We start from the raw sequence: 24,175 nt of genomic DNA on the forward strand, positions 1-24,175 counted from the left end.
TCACGTAGGCCTACTCACCAAACATGGCTATTTAGTCTTTTATAAGTTTGCACATGGGCATGTATACCACTTGATCTTTGGTAACGTAATATTTTTTCAGTCATGACCTAAAAATCTGTAAATCATTAAAAAAAAATGATATCACAAAAATTAATAGCAAAAAATCAATGTCTACAACATGGAGCATATTATGCTGTAGCTCACTGGTGGAGTTACGAGAAGTTTCAAGATTCAAGTTTTATCTTCCATGACATAGAAATATTTTAAACAAATTTGTTTTCCATTTTGCAATGTAAGCCTCAGCGTTTACAAAACATAATATCGTTTACTCAGAGGCAAAATGGCGAGAAGGGTAATAAAGTCTTTCTTCCCGACAACTTAGATCAATATCAAATATAAAGACAACAATAGAACTATTGTAGCTGATTGGGGTGGAACCTTTGTTGTTGTTCATATTGATGAGATGTGTAGGTAAGAGAGCCTAGGCTCTAAAGATTCGACATTTTTAACCAAAACTTGTTTCAGGAGAATGTGGGTTTATAATGTGCTAGGGGCGTTCCCCGGATTACCACTCATCAAGAATGACTTCATTATTTTGTAAATATATTACCAATATCAAATACTTGATTAATTAAAAAGGAGATGTATGAATAAAGAATGTACCCGTATGACCTCAAACCAAGTCGTTGGAAATAATAAATCAAACGATTAAATTTAAAATAGAAACCATCTGTTTTAATTATGTCTATTTATCTTTCAGTTAATTTTGGTAATCTTAGTTTTCTTTCTTCTTCTTCTTCTTTTTTTTCCTTCTTCTTCATTCTTCTTCTTCTTCTTCTTCTCGTTCTCGTTCGTTTTCTTATTCTCCTTCATTTCCCCTTCCCCCTTTCCTTTACCTTTCCTTTTACCTGTTTATATGGAGGAAAATTGGCTTCACGTCCAAGTCCTCGAATAAGAAAGAACGGCAAAATAATATAAAGCACATTTATTTTCTCTCATATTTGCAACCTATATGCTATTTATAAAATGTAACCATGACGCTTTTATGACCTTAGTTTTTGTGTGTAAAAAGCATGAAGGGAACAAATAAATAACAAATAACTAATATAAGAACGTTTACTAATTTATGCATGAATTAAAAAAAATAAAAAATCAAGTTTCTCTGTTAGCTGAAAGTATTGCACGATGCTTTCCCGACATAGCAACAATAAATGTTTGCATATGGATTCCACCTTAGGCCTAACAAGAAAAGATGTTGTATTGCCCTTTGCGACCGACCCAAAATTCCTGAAATCTACGGTCGGCTTAAAAGTTTTATTTATGTTACCGTTTTAAAAAAGAAAAGCATTCAATGCTGAAAAATATCATCCCAAAGGGGGAGAGAAAACAAAAAGTAAAAAAGATTTTCGACCGACCGACCCAATTTTTGGCACCTAAAGGGCAATACAACATCTTTCTTTTTTGCAATTAGGCCTTATACTAGATCGAGAGCCCATTGCAGGTGGATGAAAAAGAAGAAGAAGAAGAAGAAGAAGAAGAAGAAGAAGACTGAAGAAGAAGAAGAAGAAGAAGAAGAAGACTGAAGAAGAAGAAGAAGAAGAAGAAGAAGAAGAAGAAGAAGAAGAAGAAGAAGAAGAAGAAGAAGAAGAAGAAGAAGAAGAAGAAGAAGAATTAGAAGAAAAAAAGAAAAGAAGAAAAGAAGAAAAAAATAGAAGAAAAGAGGAAGATATAAAGACGAGAGTAAAGATAATCACGAGATACAATTTTATGATCATTGGCTCATGTTTACATGGTTTAAGGCGGTTCGCGATTTTTCTTTTTTCTAACTCGCAGGATAAAAATTGGCGCAGCGCGTTTCACTCCGATCCGCACCAGAAATTGCGCGGAAAGTGCGTTGACCTTCGCTTCTGGAGAGCTAGAGAGAGAGAGAGAGAGTTAGCTAGGCTCAACTCGGACTAATTGGCGTTGTATTCGCAGCTCAGTAAGAGCTTTTAATTCTTCGCAACGCAAGTAAAAGTGGTAAGTAAATGCACATCCAATTTTGATGACGAAGGGAGTGAGAGAAGTGTTTCATGGCTTGTAAAAAAAAATCGACGAACGTTCATGATTATGAATCTGACGAATTGAAATCGGTGAACAGTCCCATGCGTTGGGTTTTATGAGGTAGGAATTCAAGATTCAACAAACCTAATCTTCCATGCACTGCTGCATGGCATGGCCATGGATGGTCCATAGACATGGCCAGGGTAGCATTATTAGCTGGATGATGATATGAAATATGATATTGTTATCACCTAGCCTTAACTGTCACCCATACCCCTGCATGGAGAGGCAGGTAGATCTAAATAAAATTAAAAAGCCTGAATTTGCTGAAAATTTGAAATGGCAAGTGCATTCCCTCGCCTGACAAACATTGGCACACTGGCTTCACTTCGGAGTTGCACATGTTTGTTCTTATACTTAATATAACAAAAACACTGACCTCTTACAAGAGCTTGTGATATTGGTTTCGGGTGAAATGCATAGACATGCGGTGTACTCGCAAAAAAACAATTTTTGCATATTTGCCAATGTGATACTTTATAATAATTAATAGGTCTAGGGATTAGTTTAGTATAGGGAGCGCCTTTTTACACTACCTGTAATCACTTTAATAAGTTTAATTAAGGTTTGAACACTTAAAGATTTTTAATACGGAACAAATGACATATCTCAACACACTGACGGTCCACAATGGTTACTATGCTTTTGTTTTCTTGATGGGTATACAGACATTGTGCAGCAGACATGCAGCGAGGAGGTGGAAGTCGTGGTGGGGGTGTGTACAACCGGTTTGTACCAGCTAGCCGTGGCAGAGACAAGAAATCTCTGTACAGCAATGCTATCATGGGCTTTGATGAACAGGACTTGGAGAAGATCAAGAAGAGACATAGAACAGAGCAAGAGTAAGTGTCAGCTTTTACGTAGATTTTACCCAAATGTTTTGTTTGTAAAACAGAATTATGCTCCCTGTTTTTTATTATCAGGGGGGGGGGGGGATGTCAATGAAAATACAAGTAGCATGAAACCAGAATCGTTCTAAAAGTATGCTAGCGCTTGATAATTTGAAAAAGCTAAGCACTGCACTAGCTACTTGCGCCCTCTATATAGCAAACAATGCCTAATCGGTGACCATTGGTTCCCCATGATCCTCTTTTTCTTATGTTAATTAAGAGCTTATTTGATGAGATAACCATCTGTCTGTGACCATACAGGGAGGTCTAATCCCTCCTGGCAAAACTAGTGCAGTGGGGCTTTAAACAATTCATGAAAGTCTCCAGCCTTATTATTTCACGAAAGTTTCTCGTTATTTTCTGTTATCTTATGGAAAATTGGGATGAATTTAAGAACTTGAACTTAAAAAAAACTTGCTGAGTACGAAATACTAACAAGATTTCATATTGCTTTAAGATGCTATATATGTGCTGGATGTGTCCCACATGAGATAACAAATTATTTGAAGGATGCTCGGAATACAAATGCATGATTTTGGCATATTTTCATCTTACTCACTTTAAAGAATAGAACCCCTTGAAGTTAGTATGTTATGACTGTTTCATGAATTTCTTGTAGGTATTTTGATGCAGACAGTGATGAAGAGACGGGTGGCCCTGCTGCTCCAAAGAAAGTGGATACATTTGGAGATAGATACAGAAACCTGTACTATGAAGATAAAGCCCCGCCCAAGAAAGAGGAGAGCAGTGAAGACGATGAGGACCCTCTGGATGCCTTCATGGCGGGGATTAAGGTGAGGTTAATTGAGAGAGAGGGAGGAGTGGGGATGGGTTGGTGGAGGGGGAGAGAGATAGAAGAGGAAGGATCAGGGAAAGGGGGAAGCCGAAGAAAGAAGAGTGCAGCAATGAACAAGAGAACCTACAAGAAGGGGGGGGGGGGGGGGGGTAAATGAAGGGGGAGAGAACGGGGAAGAGATAAAGAGAAGGAGGACAGATCAGGGAAAGGGGTAGGAGAAGAAGGAAGAGAAGAAAGCACCCAAGAAAGAGGAGAGCAAGGATTAAGGTGAGGTTGATGAAGGGAGGAGTGAGAAAGAGATAGGAAAGAGAAAGTTGACTTTTTTCTCTTCATTTTATAGCAGAAATATTACTTTTCTACTCCAGTAATTGCAATGAGAGACTAGCATGGTATTCTTACTATTCTATGTGTGCAACCTCATGCATCTCTTATTTACTATGCCTAGTAATATGCCTATTTCTTAATTTCTTTAAAGAGTTTAGTGAGAGTGTGAGACCAATTGCGAATGAAATGTGTCAACTACTAATATCATGATAGAAATGAATAATTTTATGAGGATTATTTTCTAAGGATGAACCATAAACTGCTTTTTCTTTGTATGGAAGGTTAGATGGCTTGTAACTAACCAGAACGATCATACAGCATTAGTCAACACTGATTCCTTTATGCTGTCTCTGCCAAATATCTAGGTATTTATCTGTTATGATATATAAACAAGTACGGTCTAATCTTTATTTTCCAGGTTGAATTAACCAAGGAAGAGAAAGATGCGGAGGCAAAGAAGAGCAAGAAAGCACAGAAGGCAACCAGAAACGACATTGAAGAACTAGATGAAATGGTAAGATACAATTCAAAAGTTTGAAAATAAACAAAGAGAAGGAGAGAGCGAGATTTAGAGAGGAGGGAGAGCAGAAAACCTAATGCCATATATAGGTGTAGATGGATAATATGTACAGAAGTAATAAAGAGAAATAATTTATGTTTACTTTTTATCAAATATTTTTTGAAAATCTAATCCTGATAGACAACATCTCTAAACGAAAGCAGAAAAAATCAGAGAAGCAAACTGATGAAAGTTTCAATTAAATCTGACTAAATAAAAGAAAGTTATGAATTTTAAAAAGTTGTAATCACTATACGTATGGGCACTTCAAATTGGCTGAAGCAGTAATGTCAATGTAATGTAGTGCCGGACTGCTTTCCCATCTGTTCCAACATATAAAATGACTAAAGTTCTAAATTTGTCAAAAATTCATGCCTCAGGAGGGTCTTTTCTTTATAGAGGACCTATAATAATATGCTATCTATAATATATTTTGAATAGTGCCCCGAAGGAGAAGGAACGTACAAGAAAAACAGAAATTATTGATATTTTTGTACACAGCAAATTGGAGAGTTATCCACATCCTACGTCACAATCCACTAGCCAACCTACCAATTTGAGATTTGCATAGACTTAGTGATCTCATATATCAAACACTCCTAGCTTCCTTACTATTTGACCGATTCATTTCAAACTTTTGCCATTCTGTTTCTGTTATTTTTCTGCTTTCATACAAATCTACTTATAACAATGGTTAGAATGCCCTTTAACTATAAATAATGTCCATTTTCTTTATTTACTGAGTGTAATCAGTGAATATACCTAACCATTTTTACCACATTTTTTCTTCCTCTCAGGAAGCATATATGAAGTACATGGAGGACAACCCTGAGGCAGGTCTGAACACTCTCCCTATCAATGATGAAGATGAACCTATCGACTATGACGCTGACGGCAATCCCATAGTTCCAGAGAGGTCAAAGATCATCGACCCACTGCCTCCAGTAGACCACTCTATGGTACTCATGCCATTTCTTCATACTACAAATAATGATATGTCAATAACTCTATCTAAAAGGATGGTTATTTTTCTTCTCCATTATATATTTTTTCCCTCAGATTTCCCTCATCAATTTCCTCTGGTGATATTGACTCTTCTATAATTTTGTAATGAAAATTTCCTTTTAAGTACCTTATGGCAAGATGAAAAGGGTCAGATAAGTAAAAAAAAAGGGAAAAAGGACAGATTTGTTTTGATAATTTCTCTTTCATGTCGCCGTTCTCCGATATTAGTGTACAAGTTCCAGGCCCTTGTAGACAGCTGCAGGATTGGTCCAATCAGTGTAAAATATACTGTACTGTTTGCAAGAGATCTTTTAGGATTCGTGTTGTATAAGTGCAATATTCTCACATTGGTTTTTAAGTATTTCATAGTTTTTTACCAGAGTTAAATGAAGGTCAATGAATAGTTTTCTGTTTTCCATACTTGCAGGTTGACTATGAGCCTTTCAACAAGAATTTCTACAATGAGCATGAGTCCATCCAAACACTCAACTACTCGGTTGTGTTGGATCTACGCCAGAAACTCAATATCAAGGTAAGTTGAGCACCAGGGCAGCGTCTCACAAAACCATCATAAGTACAAGTTCACCGACATTCCTTTGAAATGCATGTAATAAATTTAACACGCATTTCAATAGGATGTCGTTGAACTCGTACTTATGACGGTATCATGAGACGCTGCCCTGGACATAGATAAACAAAGGTTTGCAACTACAGAGTGTAACTTGGTTATGTACAGTTAACAAATGAATTATTCATACCCTTGTAAATTTTGTGTTTTTTGTAGAAAGAAATGAATTATTTTCCCCTAATCCTAACCCTAATGCCATCCCAAATCCCACCCCACCCTCAACACCCATTGCCCTTTACCCATCATCTATTAACAAACACTTATTATTCAATACCTATTACCCAATGTCCATTGCCCAATACCTAATACAAAATACACAATACCCATTATGCAATACCAATTACCAATTACACAATATTCATTACCCATACCTATACCTATTATGGTATATGTATACCCAAACCACTTGCATTATAGGTATTCAACAGTTAAGCCTACTTTTGAAAATGTTTTGATCTTTTGCCACCCCCTTTTCTTCCCAGGTGTCTGGAGCTGATCCTCCTAAGCCAGTAACAAGTTTTGCTCACTTTGGATTTGATGAGCAGCTAATGCACTGCATCAGGAAATCAGATTTCTCTAGCCCTACCCCAATCCAGGCACAGGTAAGGATCGTGGTAGAGACCAAGAAAATTCTCGCCATCGCCAATATGCCTAAAATGCCCAATGTAGCCTCTTGGCTGTAATTTTGAGGCATTTCCAGTGTACAGCGGCCCGTGTGCATGTATTATGCATTAAGCGCAATGTACGTATGTGTCTGAAAGCTATTTCTAGGTTCGTAAAATTTTTTGATGGCAGCAACCTTAAAACGAGAAAGATACTCCAAATCAAATCAACGACCAGACAGGAAGTGACTTGGACACCAAATTATCAAAGAGTGCATTTGAAATGGGGCCTGAATTTAACTTACAGGTATTTTTAAGTTATTGGCGATAGCGAGAATTGATAGAGGTTGTTGTTATGTTGTTAGTGATTATGGTATTGTGATGATGATGGGGTTGTTGGTGTGGTAGTGATATAGATATGCTTTTGATTGTGGACTATGGTAGTGATCATTTGTGGTAGTTGTGTTTATGTTAGTAGTTGTGGTAATAGTGTTATTGTGGTAGGTATCATAATAATAGTGATGTTGGGGTAGTAGAGGTTGTAATGGCGTTGACGATAGCGATAGTGATAGTGATAATGTATTTGTAAAATGATATAGAATTTAGATCAGAAAAGAATGGATCAAAATATTGGGTTAAAGTGTGAATTCAAAAATTATTGTATATCATATAATCATTTGTAAATGAGATTTTACTCTTGTAATTGTGAATTTGATATTCAATGAGAATCAAAGATTATTTATGTCAAAATGTTTGACATTGATGATTGTGACTGCTTCTGACTCCTGCACTCATACATGTGTACCCTATTTTCTTGTAACAGGGCGTTCCCATTGCCATGTGTGGTCGTGATGTGATCGGTATTGCTAAGACAGGCAGTGGGAAGACGGCTGCTTTCGTGTGGCCTATGCTCGTACACATCATGGACCAGGTGAGAAAGATAACATTCATCAAAGTGCTTTAAAATCAGATTAGTGTTAGTTTAAAGCCTATCTGCACTTGTTTGGCCAGTAGGGATTTGACCTCCTTGTGTGCTCATCAAATCAGCTCTCAATTAACATGAGAAAAAGGGGACCATGTGGGATCAAAGGGTACCCGTTTAGGCATTGTTTACTACAAGTAGTGCAGTCCCGCTTAAATTTAAGCTTAATTTTAAGTTTAATTCTGTTATGGGCTATCCATGCTTACATCAACTTTAGCAATGATTTTGATCATTATCAAAGAAATTATGCAATCTATTCAAGTCCTGTCTAACCGCCATTTTCATTGAAAATAGTGCTGCAATAAGTGGTTGCATTGAAATAAAAAATGAAAAGAGGAAAAAAGAAAACAACAGTTCTATGCTTTTTTGATAATTATTGATGTCTGTTTTCATGGCAAGAGCATATTATGAATATCAACAATTAATCGTTGTGAATCATTTTGCAGCATTGACCACTCTTAATATGAGTTAGTTTCAATTTTAGTGTAAATCTCTCTCTTTATTGCATTAATTGGAGTAAGAAATTATTACTATTTTGGGCATGTTTTCTTTTTCCTTCAGAGAGCAATCAAAAAAGGTGATGGACCTATAGGACTTATCTGTGCCCCTACCAGAGAACTTGCACAACAGGTAATCAGATATTCTGTATCATTCTGCATTAAATTAATCCTTGATATTGTGATTGATAAATTTATCGCCATCATATTAGTCTTCTATCAGTCTCCTCATGGGCTATCTACTCTGCCATTGTTGCGATAAACATATAAATTATTTATTCTCAAATTTCTGTTTTATTAAAAAAAAAAATATATATATATATATATAACATTGCAATGTTATATTAACAATGCAACTTGTAATTTGCATGTTAATAAAAAAATACTTGCTCAGTTTTCAATATCTTTTAATGTGTTATCAATTTCTGTGATTGACATCGTCATTTCAACACATCATCATCATTTTCCTTAGCTCTATTTCATGTACATGTGTAAAACAAGGAATTAACAGACCACCCCTATGTACATGTTAAGTTTAAAAAGAAAGGAAAATTGTTTTTTTCCCACAGATTTATATGGAGGTGAAGAAGTTTGGGAAGGCGTACAACATCCATGTTGTGTGTGCGTATGGAGGCGGTAACATGCATGAACAACAGAGGGCATGTGAGGAGGGGCCAGAGGTCATCGTCGCTACACCTGTAAGTTCAATTAAATTAATTTGATTTAATATGTTCTTTCCACAATTCGATAAAAATGACAATAAAAACACACAAAACAACCTATAAACATAGCCAAGTAGTAAAGATAGAATTTAATGACAATAAAATGTATAGTACAAAATTACAATAGAAAGAAATTTAAAAAACATCAAAATGTGGAGAGACAAACAAAGGCCAGTCACAGGCTTGTCCCTGGAAATATATAATACATAATAATATACTTAAGAGAATTATAGATATGTTAGACACGCACACACATACACACAAGAAAAGTAATTAGATCTGTATAACATCAGGTCGTATCTGACATTTGCATTATTTAGTGAATTATGTTTTCCTTTTTATTGATTCTGTGAAAGTCCCAATAAAGATAAAAATGATGTACATAATCTACCTGAATTATAGTATGGATGATAACTAGTACATGTAAACTCACTGCAATGTTTCAAATGTAGAAACATTGTATTATATGCACAGTAGTGCAAAAATATACATGCAGCTAAACGGGAAGCTCATGGATTCCATTCAAAATACTAAATACAATGAAATAAGATAAGAATTGTGATTTGTTTGATATTCATACAATAGTGAAATAACAATTATACGTACATCCGTTTGGAGATTCCCTGAATCTCATTAGACATCTTTGAGAGAATGTAAAAACATTTGGCATCAGTATTTATCGATACCCATGGAACATTATGAGGTAATATGCCTATTTTTTCATGCTACCTTCGAATAAAAAATAAAAAATCTCCATACAGTGCTGCACAACAAGGATTATATGGAAACTAGAATGCATTATCTATCTAATATGTATAGCTAGAAAGAAAAAGATTTTTTTGAGTTTGATATGTTTGTGATGTGATCTTTGAGTGTTGTTCTCTATTTGTAGGGTCGTTTGATTGACCTGGTAAAGAAGAAAGCAACCAACCTGCGCAGAGTATCCTATCTCATATTCGACGAGGCTGATAGGATGTTTGATATGGGCTTTGGTAAGTTTTCATAGTGTTCATGTAGAGGTGTCGTGGTCTAGTGGATAAGTCACCCGACTGCAGATCACAAGGTACGGGTATCAAATCCCAGCCTAACACTCTCCACCCAGGTGATAAATAGGTGGTGACACGACATTTGCTCCTGCGACAATTGCTCCGGGCTTTATTTCGTCTAAGATGTAGGGTTAGGGTTAGGGTTTCAATAGGGTTTTATGTTAGGTTTAGGGTTAGGTTTAGGGTAGGGTATAGTGTTGAATCCAGGTTTGAAGTTAGCCATTCGATTAGTGTATGAAATTTACAGCGGAGCAATTGTCGCCGGAGCAAATGTCATGGAATCAAATAGGTACCTGGTAGGATGCGAAAAATTGATATAGTTTTCTCAGCATTGTGAGCATCTGTAAAATAATGACTTGCTGGAATGCTCCTCAGGGAGTGGAGAATGTTGTGCATCCATTGTGTGAGGGTGAACCTGAATCCGATGATCGGGGTAATAATATATCTGTTAAGTGCTTATGTGATGATCATCTGGATTTATATAGTGCTTAATACGATATACCGTGAGTGCTTACAGATATAATTACCCCGGACATTGGATTCATTCATGCACAATGTGCACCATATCCACTCCCTGGGGAGTATTCCTACCATATGGTCACCATGAGGCATATGGCAATTGCTAACACAAAGGCTTTTGTCATCCTACCAGGTCTCCATTTCTCTCCTGGGTATGGAGTGGCAAACGTAGATTAATGCCTTGCCAACGGCCATTAGTGCCGTGTCTGGGATCGAACCCACAACCTTTGCATTTGAAGTCAAGTACTTAAACCACTCGACTACAACAACTCTGCTTCATGGTTATAAACCATGCAACATTTGTAGACAGTTTATCACTATTGCATGTACCCGTCAACAACTTTGAAAGTGTCGCTGCACTTGATTTATGCACAAATCTATTCCAGAATTCAGGGAAGATACATACTTAATGTTTCATACTTAATGTAATCTTGTTTTTATTTGTTTTCCATAAAAAAATTGGTCATGAAACTTGTGCATTGCACTTGCCTTGGATCTTCTAATTTTCACTTTCAAGAAAAAATCGTCAATTTGATATATCACTTAATTATCGTGCTGCCTGATATGCTTTAGATTTATGGTATGGCTATAATTGAATTTGTGCAATATCCTTGTTTTTTTCCTCTTCTTTTTAGAGCCTCAAGTGCGGTCAATAGCTGACCACGTGAGACCAGACCGACAGAGTAAGTGTACCGAAAAGAAATAACTCAAAATCACACAAATGAGTTTAGATCATTTTGCATATCCTTATTCTTATCCAAACAAGAAGATTGATTTTATAATCAAATCGTACCAGCAGTCTGAGAAATAGACATCGGTCAATATGTGACTATCATATATAATGGTCACTTAAACTAATACTGGATGCCTCTTCATACCGGACACCCCGTAAATGGCTGTATATCTTCAGAAGTAAAGTGTTATGCAAAGAAAGGTCAATGTTTTTTGACGAGTAGACCTACTTGCCGTTACCCAGCGCAAAATACAGCAATGTGAATTTTCGCTTCAAAGGCATGTTAATGCGCGCACGTTTCATTTAGAAGCTTTTTTGTAGTACGAAGAATAGCATTAAGTATCCGGTAAAAAGTTAACGCATCATACTAAATGCATACAAGAAGCTTTATCAGTGATCTTATCTTCCTCTATTCATTACTATATGTCTAGGAAGAATGTTGAGTACTATACAAAGAAAAGAAATAATCTTTGCTTCGATTTTTGCCTAACTAATTTTTGCCTAAATTTTTTAGCATTTCTCTCATTGTTTCAGCTCTTCTGTTCAGTGCTACGTTTAGGAAGAAGGTAGAACGCCTTGCTAGAGACATCCTGACAGACCCTATCAGAGTTATACAGGGAGACATTGGAGAGGTAGGCTTCTCGGACTACATCTTTCTTGAAATTCATTACCACTGGCTCCCAGTTAAAAACGGATTGAATACAGAATCCTAACGCATGTCTTTAAGGTACTCCACACTACTTCACCTGAGTACCTGAAAGATCTCCCCACCATAAAGCAATCCCATTACTCACTCTGTTCTTGTTCCTCTACCATCCTAGAAGTCCCCAGAACCCTAACCACCCATGACGGGGATCGTGCATTTGTGTATGTTGCACCAGTTCTCTGAAACATTCAATGCCTAGAATACTCACAGATACATGTTAAAAAGCTTTTATTTACTCAGAGTTACCACTGTTAGTATGTTGTTAAATTCTGGAGAGAGATTAGTGTATTTGTATAGCGCCTTGAGTAAGTTATCATAGACATTTTGAGGTTTCACAATGTGGGTGAAACAACGGTCAACCTTTTTTGGAACGTCAAGATTTGCTCTCTCTCTCTCTCTCTCTCTCTCTTTCCGCCTTGATAACCTAGTTCGATCATCAGTCCTTTTCAGGTCTGTAGTCATGAAAGAATTTTCCCCTCTCTCTCTCTCTCTCTTAATTTCTCTACCTCTCCCCCAACAATATCAAGTAGCCATCCACAGGACAAAACCGAAAGAATGACTTCTCTCGCCCTCTCTTTTGTTATCTATCCCCTTTCAAACTCAACAGTCCTTTTCAGGACCACCCATATGGTAAAATAGCAAATTTATATGAATGTTGTTGATGTATACTTGTCTTCTTTTGTCAAGTTTTGCCTCACAGTTTCCTTGGAATCTGTCCATACTAGCAAAAAGTATGAGAAGCAAATATCTCACAAATTTTGTTTTCTTTTCATATTTTGTTTATAATCAGACATTCTATCTACGGTAGTCAAATATTGTGAAGTTCTAGTCTTGATTTCATGTACTTTAAAGACTTCATTAATTTGTTTTATGTCTGTTTGTGTCAACAGGCCAACCAAGATGTAACTCAAGTTGTAGAAATCTTCAGCGATCAGACAAGGAAGTTCCCCTGGCTCCTTGCCCGGCTTGTCCGCTTCACCACAGAGGGCAGTGTTCTTATCTTTGTCACAAAGAAAATCAATGCAGAAGAGCTGGCTACAAGCCTTAAAAGAAAAGATTTTGATGGTAAGGAGAGACAGAGATTTAATCACAGCGATAGAAAATTGAAAAATAAAGAAGTAAGAAATAGAAAGAGAGAGAGAGATGATGATAATGGATGTTGATGGTGGTGGTGGTGATGATGATGATGATGATGATGATGATGATGATTGATGGTGGTGGTGGTGATGATGGTAATGATGATAATGATGATGATGATGATAATTGATGGTGGTGGGGGTGATGATGATGATGATGATGATGATTGATGGTGGTGGTGGTGATGATGATGATGATGATGATAATTGGTGGTGGTGGTGATGATGATGATGATGATGATGATGATGATTGATGGTGGTGGTGGTGGTGGTGATGATGGTGATGATGGTAATGGTGATGATGATGATGGTGGTAATGATGATGATGATGATGATGATGATGACAATGATGACGTTGATGATGTTGATGATGATGAAGATGTTGATGATGATGATGTTGGTGATGTTGATGATGATGATGATGATGATGATGGTGATGGTGATGATGATGATGGTGATGATGATGATGATGATGGTGATGATGTTGATGATGATAATGTTGATGATGATGATGTTGATGATGATGACGTTGATGATGTTGATGATGATGAAGATGTTGATGATGATAATGTTGGTGATGATGATGATGATGATGGTGGTGGCGATGACAGTTAAACAGAGTGAAAGACAGGGAGGTGGGAGAAAGAAAGAAGGAGAGGGAAAGAGATACTGAAATTTGAAAATCGTTAAGAGGAAGAAAAAAAAATGAAATGTATACAATAGTTATTGTTTTGTTTTGTAACACAGAGGAAGATAGAGTAGCCTGTGGAGGGTTAAATATCATTTTATTTTAAAAAAAAGGTTAAAATAATCCATGCAATAATCTCTATATTTTAGTTAAATGTCATAATTTCTTGCTTTTGAATTTCAGTTGGTTTACTTCACGGAGACATGAATCAGCTTGAAAGAAATTCAGTCATCACGGCTTTCAAGAGGAGAGCCATCCCAATCCTAGTAGCAACAGATGTAGCAGGTAAGCTTTGCATGTTAGTGATATAGTTAAAGGCACACTGTCCTACTTGTAGCTACTTGCTCCCTCTATATTGAAAACTTCCCAAATCGGTGCCTGTTGGTCCCCCATGATCCTCTTTTTCTTATGTTAAATGAGAGCTGAGTTAATGAGATAGCCACCTGTCACAGTGACCTCGCTGGCTCGCTGTGTGGTCTAATCCCTTCTAGCTGAAGTAGTAAAGCCTCCCTTTAAAGCTTTTACCAACCTTAAAATTTAGTAGGCAAGCTTAATCCTTTTTATCCAGATTGATTCTTTCACCTTTCTTGACCAGAAATGTGTTTCAAAGTCAATAATATGGGCATCATCCCATCATATCGTCCCTGTTTTCACGAAGTGACGGTAGTGAGGAAAATCGTCACGCAAAGTGAATGCAATTTTTTTTCGCTACCGTCACTTCGGGAAAACAGCGACGATATGTTGTGTCCAGTATTAAAGATGTGTTTTGCTACTGCTGAATGAGGTGGATTGCTCAATCTGAGGGCTCTTTTGCGTTCTTTCTTTCAGTGTTCTCCCTGTTTCTCCAACATAGGAATTGTCACAATCAATGCATCTTGTAGAAAATGCCTGTCCTTTCTTCTGCAGGTGATTCATCTTTTGGATATTATGTTAATGTGCATAATGTTCTACATCATGATTTTGTCTCAATATGGTGATCACCGCTTTTCAAATTGTGGACCATAGGCCTCTGGCTTGCAAAAAAAATGTATTATTTGTCAGCGAGTATGTATAAATCATCTTCATGTTTCCTTTTTTCATGACAGCGAGAGGTCTAGATATCCCGTCAATCAAGAATGTGGTCAACCATGATGTCGCTTGCAACTATATGTAATCAACTTCATGTTTCTTTCTTTCTTAACAGCGAGAGGTCTAGATATCCCTTCAATCAAGAATGTAATCAACCATGATGCCATTTGGAACTATATGTAATCAACTTGATGTTTCTTTCTTTCTTGACAGCGAGAGGTCTTGATATCCCTTCAATCAAGAATGTAATCAACCATGATGCCATTTGGAACTATATGTAATCATCTTCATGTTTCTTTCTTTCTTGACAGCGAGAGGTCTAGATATCCCTTCAATCAAGAATGTAATCAACCATGATGTCATTTGGAACTATATGTAATCAACTTGATGTTTCTTTCTTTCTTGACAGCGAGAGGTCTTGATATCCCTTCAATCAAGAATGTAATCAACCATGATGCCATTTGGAACTGTAATCAGTTAATCATCTTCATGTTTCTTTCTTTCTTGACAGCAAGAGGTCTAGATATCCCTTCAATCAAGAATGTAATCATCCATGATGTCATTTGGAACTATATGTAATCAACTTCATGTTTCTTTCTTTCTTGAGAGCGAGAGGTCTAGATATCCCTTCAATCAAAAATGTAATCAACCATGATGTCATTTGGAACTATATGTAATCAACTTCATGTTTCTTTCTTTCTTGATAGCGAGAGGTCTAGATATCCCTTCAATCAAAAATGTAATCAACCATGATGTCATTTGGAACTATATGTAATCAACTTCATGTTTCTTTCTTTCATGACAGCGAGAGGTCTAGATATCCCTTCAATCAAGAATGTAATCAACCATGATGTCATTTGGAACTATATGTAATCAACTTCATGTTTCTTTCTTTCATGACAGCGAGAGGTCTAGATATCCCTTCAATCAAGAATGTAATCATCCATGATGTCATTTGGAACTATATGTAATCAACTTCATGTTTCTTTCTTTCTTGACAGCGAGAGGTCTTGATATCCCTTCAATCAAGAGTGTAATCAACCATGATGTCATTTGGAACTATATGTAATCATCTTCATGTTTCTTTCTTTCTTGACAGCGAGAGGTCTAGATATCCATTCAATCAAGAATGTAATCAACCATGATGTCATTTGGAACTATATGTAATCAACTTCATGTTTCTTTCTTTCTTAACAGCGAGAGGTCTAGATATTCCTTCAATCAAGAATGTAATCAACCATGATGTCATTTGGAACTATATGTAATCAACTTCATGTTTCTTTCTTTCTTGACAGCGAGAGGTCTAGATATTCCTTCAATCAAGAATGTAATCAACCATGATGTCATTTGGAACTATATGTAATCAACTTCATGTTTCTTTCTTTCTTGACAGCGAGAGGTCTAGATATCCATTCAATCAAGAATGTATATCAACCATGATGTCATTTGGAACTATATGTAATCAACTTCATGTTTCTTTCTTTCTTAACAGCGAGAGGTCTAGATATTCCTTCAATCAAGAATGTAATCAGCCATGATGTCATTTGGAACTATATGTAATCAACTTCATGTTTCTTTCTTTCTTGACAGCGAGAGGTCTAGATATCCCTTCAATCAAGAATGTAATCAACCATGATGTCATTTGGAACTATATGTAATCAACTTCATGTTTCTTTCTTGACAGCGAGAGGTCTAGATATCCCGTCAATCAAGAATGTGGTCAACTATGATGTGGCCAGAGACATTGATACTCATACTCATAGGATAGGAAGAACAGGACGTGCAGGTAAATACATACCTAGTCATTCTCACTGTTTATGTGTTTCTCATCTCATTTCGTAAGAATCTGAAGATGCGTTAAATCAACATTGATATTTGTTGAGAGATAAAGATGGTAGTTTGTAAATTTTGTTCTTGTATTGAGATTGTACTGATTATGTATTGTAAATTTATTGTTAATTAAAACAATTATAGATCAATAGGAAAAAGAAGGGTAGTAGTTTCGGGCCACAAGGCTGTAAATGTTATAAACATTTCCTTGCTTTTTTTATGCCTCCGTTACGAAGTAGCCGGAGGCATTATGTTTTCGGGTTGTCCGTCCGTCCGTCCGTCTGTACGTACGTACGTCTGTACGTACGTACGTACGTCCCGTTCTCGTGATCGCGTTATCTGAAGAACGGATTAATGGATTCCTGCCAAACTTTGGTCATGTATGTATCTTGCAGAGCCGATGAACTGAGTAGATTTTGGGGGTCACGAGTTCAAAGGTCAAAGGTCACAGGGCTCATTATGTATGCAAAAACAGCTCGTGATCGCGTTATCTCAAGAACCGATTGATGGATTCCTGCCAAACTTAGGTCATGTATGTTACTTGCAGAGCCGATGAACTGATTAGATTTTGGGGTCACGAGGTCAAAGGTCAAAGGTCACAGCGCACATTATGTATGCAAAAACAGCTCGTGATCGCGTTATCTCGAGAACCGATTGATGGATTCCTGCCAAACTTAGGTCATGTATGTTACTTGCAGAGCTGATGAACTGATTAGATTTTGGGGTCATGAGGTCAAGGTCAAAGGTCATGCGGCTCATTATGTATGCAAAAATAGCTTGTGATCGCATTATCAATAGAACAGATTGATGGATTCCTGCCAAACTAAGATCATTCATGTATCTTGCAGAGCCAATCAAGTGAGTAGATTCTTGGTTCATAAGGTCAAAGGTCAAAGGTCATGGGCTCATTATGTATGCAAAAATAGCTTGTGAACGCATTCTCATTAGAACTGACGGATGGATTACTATTAACTCAGGACATCTTGCAGAGCCAATGAACTGAGTAGATTTTAGGGTCATGAGGTCAAAGATCAAAGGGTCATATATGTACGTGAGAAATTGCTTGTAATCACGATATTCTGAGAACCTGTTAATGGATTACAATTGAACTTGAATTTAAAAATATTTCTTCTGTTTTGGTTTGTAAAGTTGCTCTATGACGGAGGCATCATTTTCGACTGCGCGCAGTCGAAATTCCATCTAGTTTTTTTTTACTGTAACTCTACAAGCTTTGACTAACTAATGGAAAAAGTTATGGACTGCCACATTAAATCTATAAGGTTAAATAACTAATGGAACAAACATAGGATTGGCACATTTTGACTGTTGTTTCACCAACAGTGCATATGGAACACATACTGGTACTGCAAAGCATGTCAATCCTAGTCGAGACTTAACTAATAATCACTGCTCAGTATTTTGTTATTGAATTTTAACCACAATTATTTCAATTCATGCTTCCTTCTTATCTGCATTCACAGGCTTGAATGAAACCAAAGCCCAAATGTAGATTGTTCATGTTGGAAAGTCTAAGGAAGGCTTTCTATATCTATCTGTAGGCTGGCTACACATTTAGAATTAGTTGCCAGGTGTTGTAGGCACTTTGTAAAGAGTCGCAATTTGGGCTTGAGTTAACAAGAGGAGTTATTTTTTTCTGTTTCAGGCGAGAAGGGAACAGCATACACACTCATCCTAAAGAAAGACAATCAGTTTGCTGGTGACCTTGTGCGGAACTTAGAGGGCGCTGATCAAGCAGTACCCAAATCACTGTTAGACCTTGCAATGCAGGTATGAGTGATATGTTTATATGTACATATATTATAGGAAGTTTCCTCCACAGGCTTTACATGCTAGTACAAGAAGCGTACATAATTTATTTTAGTTGGGGCACAACTCAAAAATTTATATATTAATATTTTGAAAAATTGAAAATGTAGCCATTTTGTGTGTTGGGAAAAATGGGAAAGTTGTCCCCCACTACATTACAGAGACATTTCTGATTCAACCAATTTGAAGAGCCCATACCTATAGTGATTAGCAATTTTTGAAATTCATAACATTCTAATTTTTCTGCTTTCATCTAGAGTAGTTTGCTATCAAGGTTTGATTTCACTGTCACTACCTGTAGTCACAATGCATTCCACATAGCTGTTTACTTCATATTTTGTATGCATAACTATTTCCTTGTACAGAAACATTTGGAAAACCTGTAAGATTGTCAAGAACAAATTCTGCTAGGAAAGCATTGATGATTATTTTCAGATTATATGATGGAAATGTGACGTAAAAGAATGAAACAGAAATTTAACTTTAGAATTTAGAGTGGGAGACACTGACGGTTCTGTAATCTGTTTCCTCTTCAGAATCAATACTTCAAGAAGTCTCGATACCGGGCTGGCAAGGGAAAGCGCCTTAACATCGGAGGTGGTGGACTCGGTTACCGTGAGCGACCATCATTCAGATCAGGAGGGGGAGGAGGAGCAGGAGGAGGTGGAGGAGGAGGAGGAGGGGGTGCTGGTGGGTCATCCATGGAATTTCTTGGTTCTGGAGATGGAGATGAAGAGAATAGAGGCGTAGGAAGCCTCTATACCAACAGACTAAATGCCATGAAGAGTGCTTTCTCTGTAAGTCTACATTCACATCTGGGGGGTGTTTCACAAAGATCCTAAGTCAAACTTAACTCTTAGTTGGACTTTAAGATTATGGAGAGCCATTTGTAGCCATAGAATAAAATATATTCAAAAGCGAAAATTCAAGTATTTTAGACTTTTTATAAATTCCACATTAAGAACATGATATCTCCTTGATTATAGAACATATGAATGATTTGAATCAACATTTTATGCCTTCTATAATAACTTTTACGAAATATTCTCATAGATTATTACGGCTTTCCATAATTGTTAAGTCCGACTTTGAGATAAGTTTAACTTAGGACCTTTGTGAAACACCCCCTGTATATATTTGATTACTAACCATTACAGTATTTCAAGATGGTTGAAATTGGAAGCAAAATTGAGATGTTTGTAATTGTTGATAATTCTGTTGCTTGGCAAGATGAACTGAAAGCAGTTTCTATTTTTATTAGCAAGAATCAATAAGTAATCATCATGCTTTTGATTCCACAATTTTAGCTAATTGTAAAGGAAAGAAACTTATGGAACAAAATCAAGCCATATAAATCAAACAAATACAAGGATGACAGTTTTTAGGTTTTGCCTAATTTCAGGCCATGTTACTTTTCTACCAACCCATTCAGGCTTTCTATTGTACAGAATGTACAGGGTTCCAGTGACTTTGTATCAAACCAAGTTTTACACAGACATGCAGTGACACCTAGTTTGCGTAATGTAAAGACGCATAGATAGTAGTAGGCTGTCATGGGAAATTTGACACCATTCAGGTGTTTACCCAATAATATGTGTTGTCAATCATTAGGATTAGCCTTCAGTTTTATGTCCAACAGGTCTCATGCAATGTTCTGCACTTTCAACCAATTGCCCTGTATGGAAAGGTCATTATTTTACATTGCTCTCACATGAAGACTCTCCAAGAGACTGGGTGTTATTTCTTGATGGGACCATGTATTTGCTTTTCTACCCTCAGTATATTCCATGGCATATTTTTGCCTAACCCTAACCTGATTCTATCCCAATTCCCAATCCACTACCAATTACCTGTTGCCCTTTACCCATTATCTATTTATAACAAATACTTATTATCCAATTGAACCATTGAACCGAAGACTGTCCGATAGACTGGGGGGTATTTCTTGATGGGACTATGGGTTTGCTGTGTGCAAGACTTGTTCACCAATTAATGGTATTTCCATCAAGTGAGATGTCGAGGAATTATGACTGCAATCATAATTATAAACCTTTAGGTCAGTCAGGAATCCAATGAATTTTACAAGCCGATCGCCTGTCTGATTATCAAGATATTTATGATTGGAAATCGAAATTTCATTTTTCGTTTTCCTATCGGTTTTTTATAACACTACAGTCTATTGGGGAAGATGAGTATGGTAAAACCGGCCAAGATTTTTACTTTTTTGAGGCACTTCATGATCATTTTGAAGCGCAATTTTTTTAGGGCTTCAATATAACACCATATCACAGACACTGATAACACGTAAGGCCATGCATCTCAGATTTAACATTGTTAAACGATGCATTTAACACAATTTTCTACTTGATTTCCAGAATCAGTTCAAGTCTCATTTTGTGGCTTCCACTTCCTCTCCGTCCACGTCCAACATGTCCTTCCGTACACCGACCCAGTTTGAATCTGGTAACAACAAAGCAGTAGGGGGGAGACCCTCCTCCCAGCATCAGCCTCCCCCTCCCCAGCAGGTCAGACACCAGCCCCTCCCCGCCCCTGCATCCCACCTGGGTGGGGGAGGATACATCAGTAGCAGTCAAGTCAGCAGTAGCACCGGTGGACTATACTCTGCCATGGCTCCTATGGTCAGGTAGGTGAATGGGGAAGGGTGACAGCGAGATTATGGTGTAATTGAAGTGTACCAAACAAATTCAAAAATAATTTGTATGCATGTATAGCTAGAATGTATAAAATCAACCTCAAATTTTGTTTACCTGCATGCGAGAGTACAAAAATATCACTAGATGCAATGAATATACTCAATAAATATGAGTTTGCCTAAAAGTAGTCCCAGCAAGACATGTTTAAATTGATGCCGATGTAATCATGTGACGACACATAAATATATTGATTAGAATAAATATGATTAATGAAGAAATAAGAAATGAAGGTAATTTGGGTTATGGTGATGAGCAATGGGAAGATGAATGACATTATGCATGTTAACTAGTTAATAAGTCATTACTCAAAATGCATTATCTTTTTAATAAAATAAGTCTTGATCATATAAGAATTAATTTTACCAGTTATTTTTGTATCTATATCCTGACAGATCCTACATACCATCGCAACAAGCCGCCTCAACCTCCTCCTCATCATCAGCTATGCCGCCATCATCGGCAATGTCGCCATCATCATCACAGGGCGGTGAGGGGTCAGGTCACGATAGAGGTCACGAGAGAGGGGCGAGTGTCAGCTTCGGCCACGTCCGTAGATCCAACGTGGGCCGTGATCGCAGCTCGGGAGGGGGTCACGGCGAACGTGATCGCAGCTCCGGAGGGAGTCATGGGGAACGACGGCGCAGCAGCAGCGGTGGACGGGATCATCACGATGATGATAGAACGGATAGAGGTCACAAGGTAGACGGGTCGGAGGTCAGAGGTGAAGAGGATGGGGATGTTCCAGACCCGGATGAGAGCACGCCGGAGGAAGAGAACCATGGCTGGACTTTGAGAGGGGTCAATTTTGGAGTCGGGAGTGGTACTAGTGGGTTACATGGTAGTGCGGTCAGCAGTAGCAGTATCAGTAGTAGCTCTACTGGTGGAAGCTCAGCTGAACAACCAAAGCCGAAACGTAAGAGTCGTTGGGATACGTAAGGATAAGATGTAGTGTGGACTTAGTTCACCTTCTATCTGTAATATGTACATGTATTCTTTCTTATTGTACAATGCTGAGTTAAATTATGGCACTGGTTTATTAAAATGGGTTGCATGTAGGATTGAAACTCTGGCCAGAAGTTGCTTGCTAAAAAGAATCCATGATTTATTTTTAGTCCTAGTAGCTTTGTTGAACTCAATTGGCCTAGATCTTCTTCATGCCTCCGAGTTGAGTACAGCAAGTAATAACATACATACATTTTAAAGATCCAGTTAACCCTGCATTAGTCAAATCTGTTGGAACCGCAAAAATGATATGACTTGTGCAAAATTTGTTCGACATAGTAAGTGTTAAGAATACATTTTGCATGGTTTGGTAAAAAAAAATGATCCAACTTAGGGATGATTTGAATTGTGTGACTTTGAGTTATGCAGAGTTCACTGTAGTTGGTTGATGATGTGCTGATGTCTTTCAACTTCTTTGACAATCATTAAGAGTTCATCCCGGACTTGACCTGGAATAGGGCCAAGTCCTTATGTCCAAAAGCCCAAGTCCAAGTCCTAAAGAATTGGACTCAAGTCCAAGTACTACAACACGGGTTAATTCCGGTAAATGTTACACAGCCATCCCAAGGTATTTGTAAGATAGCCAACCCGTGGTATTTTTGTAAGACTCTTTTGTCAGATAATTCTGCTTGATAATAGCGTCAGGTTTGTCATTATTGTACTTTGTAATATATGTGTCTAAAAGTATCTTTGACTGTAAAACTTACATGAAACACAATTACAGAGACTTTCGAAAAGACCAACCCAAGACAATTTCAATGGCTTTGTGTATCACTTCTTGAAGAGTGCAAACATTACAATTACATGTTAATAATCTGAACATAATCTGAGCATGATTTTCAATAGGCAATACAAAAGGACATTGAAACTGCCCTGGAGTTAACAGTCAAACCTGTCTATAGCAACCTTCCAAGGAAAACACAAAACGTTGTCTTTGAAGACAGGTTCCTTTAGTACATGTACATGTTTCAAAGGGAAACAAAAAATGTGGTATTTGTAGACAGGTGGTCACTACAGCAGGTTCGATCGTATAATGAAAGTCTATGTTATTGCGTTACTGTACGTTATCAATTGCAAGAATGGGCACTGGGCAGGATCTTCACAATACATGAGAAATATCAGGTAGAGCCATTCTTTGCTTTGTGACCCCATGGCTTATACTACATGGACAATGCTGAAGGCCAGGAGAGTGTTAGGGATGTTTAGATACAAGATTAAAATCAAAGAAACAAACATATGTTGGGCTCCTTTCAACTTTTCTTAATGAAAGTTTGTTTTATTTTAGGTCATACAGATATATTTTTCTGTAATATCTATTGTTGATGAAGGGATAAGTAACATTCTTTCAAATGTAAATATAAATAGTTCACAAAAGCTCAATGTAATTTTAGTACATACACATGCATAATGTATATGTACAAGGAAAGATACTATGTATTTTTCATGTAGGTATGTTCAATAAACTACAATTTAATCAGCATCAAACAAAGTAGTCTCTTTTATTTTGTTCTTTAGAATCAATTTATTTGTGGCATAAAATATATAGAATATATATGTATTTTTTCCACTACACTTCTTTACGCTTCCATATTATAAGGGTAGGATATTATATTAGAATACAAGTATCAAAAAACATTCTATAAAATAAAAAACAAAAGTAAGAAAATATTTGTTTCTTCTTCAAGATCCCACTTTGATGTCATTACCAAAAATTCAAAAGAGCAGTCATCTTGGCATGTTTGTTTTTACCCTTCCAAATATCTATATAATTTTTTACTTGTTTATTTCACTAATTTGT

At 37.0% G+C, this 24,175-nt stretch overlaps 1 protein-coding gene across 1 annotated transcript; it reads left to right on the top strand.

Annotated features, from left to right (window-relative positions):
- Positions 1-1,917: 1,917 nt before the first annotated feature.
- Positions 1,918-22,440, top strand: LOC756991 (ATP-dependent RNA helicase DDX42). Its single transcript, XM_030990482.1, has 20 exons — positions 1,918-2,019; positions 2,772-2,945; positions 3,613-3,787; positions 4,532-4,627; positions 5,470-5,631; positions 6,105-6,209; positions 6,788-6,907; positions 7,731-7,838; positions 8,451-8,519; positions 8,956-9,084; positions 10,001-10,100; positions 11,309-11,356; positions 11,941-12,038; positions 13,003-13,177; positions 14,120-14,221; positions 16,689-16,790; positions 18,498-18,622; positions 19,198-19,458; positions 21,037-21,305; positions 21,768-22,440. Exons 2-20 carry the CDS (start codon positions 2,788-2,790, stop codon positions 22,309-22,311), a joined length of 2,946 nt encoding a protein of 981 aa, XP_030846342.1. The 5' UTR covers positions 1,918-2,019; positions 2,772-2,787; the 3' UTR covers positions 22,312-22,440.
- The last annotated feature ends 1,735 nt before the right edge of the window (positions 22,441-24,175 follow it).

This window comes from Strongylocentrotus purpuratus, unplaced genomic scaffold, assembly GCF_000002235.5.
Source record: "Strongylocentrotus purpuratus isolate Spur 01 unplaced genomic scaffold, Spur_5.0 spur5_scaffold_19, whole genome shotgun sequence".
NCBI lineage: Eukaryota > Metazoa > Echinodermata > Echinoidea > Camarodonta > Strongylocentrotidae > Strongylocentrotus > Strongylocentrotus purpuratus.